Source organism: Bicyclus anynana, chromosome 7, assembly GCF_947172395.1.
Source record: "Bicyclus anynana chromosome 7, ilBicAnyn1.1, whole genome shotgun sequence".
Lineage (NCBI taxonomy): Eukaryota > Metazoa > Arthropoda > Insecta > Lepidoptera > Nymphalidae > Bicyclus > Bicyclus anynana.
In genome coordinates this window covers 10,664,668-10,672,350 of record NC_069089.1, presented here as the reverse complement: position 1 = coordinate 10,672,350, position 7,683 = coordinate 10,664,668, and the positions used below count along the sequence as shown (strand labels likewise).

Genomic DNA, 7,683 nt, shown 5'->3' with positions numbered 1-7,683 from the left:
CATAGTACAATTTCCTATCAACTGATAGCAATTGAAAGCTTAGGTTCACAAAAAAAGCAGTTTCTTAATATTACATTTATTTCATTTATTTAAAACATTACAATTATTTATTTAAGTATTATAAATTCAATAGAATGAAAATATTTATGGTAGAACTTAAAAACTTAACAACACTTCATAGACATTACAATATGTCGATACAAACAAATGATGTCCTGCATCATCATCGTAAATGTCAAGTGATCTGATTCTCAGGTCCGGTTCCTTGTGCATTGTACCATCTATAAAATATTGTAAATTGAATTTTACCTCCGGTACTCCTGAATCAATTATTTTTTTATAAAGATAAATTTCGATCTGTAATAAAAATTCAACTTGTTAGGATTTTTTCGTGTGCCTCATATGCCTGTAACTTTGGCAGCTACTTCACAGACTGAAACATAAGTATTAAGTATGCTGATTGGTGGATGACTTAAGTGTACCTACTTTTGACGGCCTCCGTAGCGCAATGGTATGCGCGGTGGATTTACAAGACGGAGGACCTGGGTTCGATAACGGGCTGGACCGATTGAGGTTTTCTTAATTGGTCCAGATCTAGTTAGTTAACTTCAGTCGTGGCTAGTTACAACCCTACCGACAAAGACGTACCGCCAAGCGATTTAGCGTTCCGGTACGATGTCGCGTAGAAACCGAAAGGGGTGTGGATTTTCATCTTCCTCCTAAAAAGTTAGCCTGCTTCCATCTTACGAGTAGATTGCATCATCGCTGTGAGATTGTAGTCAAGGGCTAACTTGTAGAGAATAAAAAAAAGCCCGTCTAACCGCATTGGAACAGCATGGTGGGTCGCTCCAGATCCCCTCTCCAATAAGGAAGTAGACCTGGCCCTGTACTAGGCCGGTGTAATGGCCTACGAGTATATTTATATAGTCTTTCTAATATCGATAAGAGATGTAGTTAATTACAAAATAGACATACGTCTCCATCTCTATATCCAAGGAGTACAACGTGACCATGTTCTAAAACACACGTGACTCCGTCTCGATATATGCTACTCAATGACTCGGTTTTTCTGTAAGGGTTAACTTCAGGGTGTTCACAGGGTTTGGCATTTGGTACTGAAATTAAACAAAAACTTAAAAACAACATGGAACAGACAACATCGGCTGGTGGGAGGCTTCGGCCGTGGCTAGTTACCACCTCACCGGCACAGACATACCGCCAGTTCCGATTACCGTAATAATGTACGTGGTAATTTTTTAGAAGATAGAATATTGGTAGTAGTTTGCAGTGTGTGGTCATGGAAAACCATCCTGATGATGATGCATCGTACATATTTTTGAAGATCTATGTTGGTAGTATTATCTTCCCAACTCCAGGCTGAGAATTTTAACTGAAAATTTCTTAGAAGAAACAAAAACTCAGTACCTCATAGCCCGACCTAGGAATCGGGGCCAGTACCTCGTGATCCGAAACCACATAACGCTAACCACAAATGGTTAATTATTCTCACGTTTTTGTAGCACCCACGACTACAATTGATCGTGCGTTGGTCACTGCATACCTACATGACTTGTATAATATGCCGCGTGGGTACTGCCGTTTGCTTTTCAGAAACGTGAGAATAATTGACCATCAATGGCGACCTTATGGGGATGATGACTAGGTTTGAATATATTGATTTTTATGATACATTCGGATAAATAAGGTCAATGTTAACTAATTTATACATATAAAGCAAAGATTGACTGGATATTTGCAAAATAAATAAGATTATAAAACTTCAAAATCTATTAAAAATCTTTTATCGTAATTATATAAAAATTCATACAGTTTTAGCTTCCTTACATTAAATGTGATATTTTTTAATAAATGAACTATTAACATAAACGCACAAATAACAAAGATATTAGTAATTTTGTTTGAACGCCCATACAAATCTAACGATCAGCGAGCCAACGACGTCATTAAATCGTGCCATTTTGTATGAAGCGTTTTTTAGGGATCCGCGGCAGCGCCGCAAATCTGACCCTTTAAATCCCTGTAGCTCCGAAAGTAATGATCGCAGATACCCTGTTACTTTTACTAAATTGCTTTACTATTAGCATACTCTTAATTTATATACAATTTAAAAAACTGTCATCATCCCTATTCTAAGTAGGTATCTACAGTTTAAATAAATCGAAGATAGCTTTAAACATACCATTTCTTAGAAGAATGCAAGTACCAAACATGAATGGCACTGAATCGCCACCCCACAAGGATAGAGGATCAGTCAAGTGAAATATTTTTTTGAACTTGTTATGGTTTAAATCAGCAAGAAGAACGTCACCCTTTGTTAACAGAACATACACATTCTCATTGTGTATGTGTATGCTGTGAAGTAATATCTCATCTCCGTAATATTTTGCTATCCGTTTCGTATCCCAACGATTGGGCTTGGCTGTATAGACCCAGAGGACACTTTCAGAGATAACATAGCAAGAATTTAAATGGACCCTGAAAAATTGATATTTATTTTAATAAGTCTACATCAGTTAATTAAAAAATCTCATGTCAGCCACTGACGGTCAAGTAATCTCACGTCCGATAATACTGATCGTGTGTTGGCCGTTCGGCATGATGTCATGCACATCGCGACCAACACGCGATCAGTTTTATCGGACGTCAAGCCGTCAGTGGCTTACAGAGGAATAACAATTGAATAATTATTGATTTAAAAGTTTAGGTGATGAAAGTCGAGACTAAAATCGCCCGGTAAATTTAATTAATAAACTACTGTAATTTAATTAATAATTTAATTAATACATTACTAAAATAATGTCTGTAAAAAATATCCAATCTTATACCACCCAAATATTTTTTACTAAATCTTTGATACCACCGCATCGCAAATGGGTATAATTTACCAACTATATGAAAAAAAGGGTGTGAGCGCCCACCATTAACTGCAGCGCACGGTGAAAGGTTGCGCGTAACGCTGTCAAACGTTCATCGAATTTTACATATTTTTTTAATGCCAGGTGCTATATATGAAAAATCGATTGATATGGAGCAAAGTCCAAAAATTACAAAGCATATATTAAACTGAGTTAAATACCTATTTGCTCTATATTTTGAAAATTCCCTGCAATTTTTTTTAAATTCAGGCGATTTTAGTCTCGACTTTTATTAACCAAACTCTAGGAACTTACTTATATGTAAACGGTCTATTGATATATATTTTATTTACTGTATCTGAATCAACAGGTTCTGTATGTAATTTGTTAGTAAGAGACAGTTTAAGAATTTCTGTTGAGTTGAGTTCAGCAATCAATGATGAAGTTTCTTGATACCAGTTTACTAAAAGTTAAAAATACATTACATTAGCCACACTGTAATTACTAAGTATAATAAAAAGATACAATAAAACTTAAGTACCTAGTATTAACATCTTCAAATGATAAAGCAGATCAACATTTTGGGCCCAGCGCGTTACAGGGAAAAATAAAAGACGAAAAATCTTTATCTAAGTAATCGTTATTGTAAAGTGTAAAATAAAAATTAATTATTTTTTTATATTTTACGCATTCTTATTTCTTTTACTTTTTAATCGACTTCCAAAAAGGAGGAGGTTTTATGTTCGGCTGTATGTATGTTTTTTTTTACCTTCTGATCAGTTTGAAGGCGGTGCCAATCCAGTGTCATGTTTTAATTAAAGCCGTTTCTGAAAGAACCACAGAAATTTTGTAATTTAAACGACTTGAATTAAAACATCACTGGCTTGGCACCGCCTTCAAACTGATCAGAAGGTAGCACATAGGTAAAAAGTTATTTCTTGCTTTTTAGTTTAGGTTAATTTTGAGTTGGAAGTCAGTTAAATTTTTTTTTATCAAAACTTTTATATTTACTAAGTCCGACCTGACAGTCATTTCGTCCATTTGTACCTAGACACTTTACAATCTCGATAGATAGATTGTGATTATTTTTTAACGGTAACATCTATTTACACAACAAACACAGATAGGATGGTTGTAGAACATAACACGGTACCTTTCTCAAGAGAATCTGTTCTAGGTTGACGTAGGCCACATATTCCCGCCCTCGTTCTGTTACGCAATCCATAGGGAAGGCCGTCATTAACTCTCTTTAAAACCCGTGAAACATCTATTTTGCTTATTTCTGGAAACATTTGTAAGAAATTGTCCAAACCTTAACCTAACTTTCCATGAATTTCAAATACAAATTCTAATCATCATGAGTGATCAGTTCTGCATTAGCCCATAAACATAAGCTATTTAAGCAGTTGCTTAGGGCATTCCGTCTAGGGGGGTGAAGGCCGTGATAGCCCAGTGGATATGACCTCTGCCTCCGATTCCGGAGGGTGTGGGTTCGAATCCGTTCCGGGGCATGCACCTCCAACTTTTCAGTTGTGTGCATTTTAAGAAATTAAATATCACGTGTCTCAATCGGTGAAGAAAAACATCGTGAGGAAACCTGCATACCAGAGAATTATCCTCATTCTCTGCGTGTGTGAAGTCTGCCAATCCGCATTGGGCCAGCGTGGTGGACTATTGGCCTAACCCCTCTCATTCTGAGAGGAGACTTGAGCTCAGCAGTGAGCCGAATATGGGTTGATGACGATGGGTGAGAGCCAGAGACGATCGACAAAAATTGGTGAATTAAAAAAAATCGTACACCAAAAGAATTGACAAAGTAAAGATTGCCTGTTTCCATAGTGCAACTATGGGGTTGCCAGATATAAACAGTTAAGTAATGTTATTTATATACCCTCATCAGTTATTTAGTCTAAAACTTTACCCAAGTTCCCTGTGGACTACGGAACCCTAAGTACAGATGAATCCATGGATTGTTAAGATATTTCGTATTTCGTCTCATTATAATTGTAAGTACTTACGAAGTGTTTTGATAGCTTCAAAATTGTTTATGTTAAAATATATTACAGCAGAATCAGTTAACACTATGAGATTATCTGAAAAAAAAGAAACAGTTAAAACAATTAATTTTAACTTTTGGTATTTTGGTACACAAATCAACAGTGGACCTTGCCATTATTAATATTACTGTGGTTTTATTTAATTGGAACCCCAATATAGGTGAAAGTTTGTAGTGTGTAGGTAAATGTGTAGGTGTGTGTGTATGTTAGGTACTTCTTTACGCCGCAATTTGACGGCCTCTGTGGCTGGTGGGAGGCTTCGGCCGTGGCTAGTTACCACCTTACCGGCAAAGACGTACCGCCAAGCGATTTAGCGTTCCGTTGCGATGCCGTGTAGAAACCGAAAGGGGTGTGGATTTTCAACCTCCTCCTAACAAGTTAGCCCGCTTCCATCTTAGACTGCATCATCACTTACCATCAGGTGAGATTGTAGTCAAGGGCTAACTTGTAAAGAATAAAAAAAAAATTACTTAACCAAGGAGGTCGGTCACATTTAACTTGGAAATGTCCTTGTCCATTGTTGAGAACTACAAGAAAAAATAATAGGTACCTAAATAAAAGGCTTTAAAAAGTAAAAAGTTAAATTTTATACGATTTGCTGCATTAAAAGCTATCGATAATAGTAAATTGTTATACAAGGGGCTAAAAAGACCCATTATATACGAGGTATTTTTAGGGCCCGTGACGAAGGCGAGGGCCGCCTAAATAGAAACCGAGTTTATAATGGGTTTAGCCCCACGTGTTACACTCTGCTTTTCACTACGATTGCGAGAAAATGAAATAGTTTAGTACAATATTCAATGATTTATTTTAATTGAAAATTAAATGTACAAAGTCTACAATTTTGGATATTAAGGGAGATTCTTTTACCCGGCAACATAATTTCCGACTACTGTGAAGATGAATAATGATAATAGTTTAAAAAACTCCTTTCGTAAGTGAATCCATTCGTTATTGTTTTTTCCACTTTACCTAGGTAGGTATTTAAGTAAATGCGTCTCGACTTTGATGTTAACAGATTGAAAATTTCATCCATCTCCAAATTAGGATCACCATTCTTACTAGATGAAGACAACAATAACGATTAATGTTGGACAATATATAAGTTACCGTCACAAATTTACAATAAATTTCTTAAAAAAATCAAGAGTGTTTTATTCACGCCAATTGTTTTTTAAATTCTCGCTTTTTAATTTAATTTTTTTCACATGAGAAAAAGGCAAAGGTATTACACCGTAAAGGATGTCCCATGTCTTCAAATCTCGCTCTATTCGCAACTCATTTTCAATTAAATAAAAAAAAAATAAACGCATTCCACAAACAAGAACGCTGCATTTCATTCCAATTTAAAGTTTTTTATTTATTTTTCACAACAATCGGGGCCTTACCTATAATGATTCCATTTTCGAATAAAACCTCCTCCGTTTTATAGTAGGCTAGTACTTGGCTAGTACTCGTAACAGACAAGAATTAAAAAAACAAAATTACTTTAGCTCCTAGAGGCTAAAATGCTTGTTTAGCCCCGCTGTGGAGTGGTAATACGACAGCGTTTTTGAGCAAGAGTAGTGAAAAACATTTTAAGTTATTTGTGGCCATGGCACTTTAAGGTATGGTCACAGCTTGCATAAAAGTGGTCGACCTCCCTTGGCTGAAAGGGGACCAGTTTCATACTTACATACATACTTTTCATCCCAAAAAAATCCCTGGTTCCCGTGGGATTTGTGAAAAACTGAATTCTACGCGGACGAAGTCGCGGGCGTCTGCTAGTATTTAATACTAGCCAACGCCCTGTTGTAACCGCGTAGTCGGTAGTTGCTGTTCTAGTGTAAATACGGGGTTAAAATATAGCCACATACAAATATCCAACATGGTTTTCGAGTGGTAAAAGAATTTTCACAATCGGTTCAGTAGATCCAGAGAGTAGGGACTCCTACAACAAATAAACTTTACCTCTATATTTGTTGATTTTAAAGAGTATTTTCCATATCTTTTTTTATACCAATACCACCACCAAACAATACTGTCAATCTCCTCCATCTAGTACAGAAGAAGTATAGATAAATTTAGATCTACCTACCGTGATAGCCCAGTGGATGTGCCCTCAGGCTTCGATTCGGGGAGCGTAGGTTTAAATCCAGTACCATGTACCATCAATTTTCAGTTAGTTCATATTAAAAAAATTAAATATCACGGTGAAGGAAAAACATCGTGAGGAACCTGCACACCTGAGAAATTTAACCCTTAAATTATTAACCCTCTCATTATGACGATGATGATGATGAGATCTACCTATGCGGTAAAGCGTGTTAAAACTTCAGAGTGGATTTGAAGGTGGCACTTCATTTTTCATGTCATCATCATCATTATCAACCCATATTCGGCTCACTGCTGAGCTCGAGTCTCGTCTCAGAATGAGAGGGTTTAGGCCAATAGTCCACCACGCTGGCCCAATGCGGATTGGCAGACTTCACACACGCAGAGAATTAAGAAAATTTTCTGGTATGCAGGTTTCCTCACGATGTTTTCCTTCACCGTTTGAGACATGTGATATTTAATTTGCACACAACTGCAAAGTTGGAGGTGCATGCCCCGGACCGGATTCGAACCCACACCCTCCGGAATCGGAGGCAGAGGTCATATCCACTATCACGGCTTTTTTATTTCATTTTTCATGTAGTAAAAGGTTTCTCTAAAAGTATTAGGTATTTTTTTATTTACTTATAGTTTACCTCTATACACACAAACATTTT

General features: G+C 36.5%; 1 protein-coding gene across 1 annotated transcript; it reads right to left on the bottom strand.

Moving 5' to 3' along the window:
• Nucleotides 1–68: 68 nt before the first annotated feature.
• Nucleotides 69–5,451, bottom strand: LOC112048566 (uncharacterized). Its single transcript, XM_052882656.1, has 7 exons — nucleotides 5,409–5,451; nucleotides 4,895–5,041; nucleotides 4,030–4,158; nucleotides 3,192–3,339; nucleotides 2,201–2,496; nucleotides 976–1,115; nucleotides 69–357 (listed from the first exon to the last, which is right to left on the bottom strand). Exons 1-7 carry the CDS (start codon nucleotides 5,449–5,451, stop codon nucleotides 157–159), a joined length of 1,104 nt encoding a protein of 367 aa, XP_052738616.1. The 3' UTR covers nucleotides 69–156.
• Nucleotides 5,452–7,683: the final 2,232 nt, after the last annotated feature.

Bases quoted from the DNA above. Each gene is read 5' to 3' on its own strand.
- LOC112048566 (XM_052882656.1), bottom strand. From the start codon at position 5,451: ATGGACAAGGACATTTCCAAGTTAAATGTGACCGACCTCCTTG. The intron at 2,497-3,191 runs GTAAGTTCCTAG...TCAATTTTTCAG, and splicing joins AATAGACCGTTTACATATAA to GGTCCATTTAAATTCTTGCT. The intron at 358-975 runs GTATGTCTATTT...TTTTTATTACAG, and splicing joins TTGGATATAGAGATGGAGAC to ATCGAAATTTATCTTTATAA.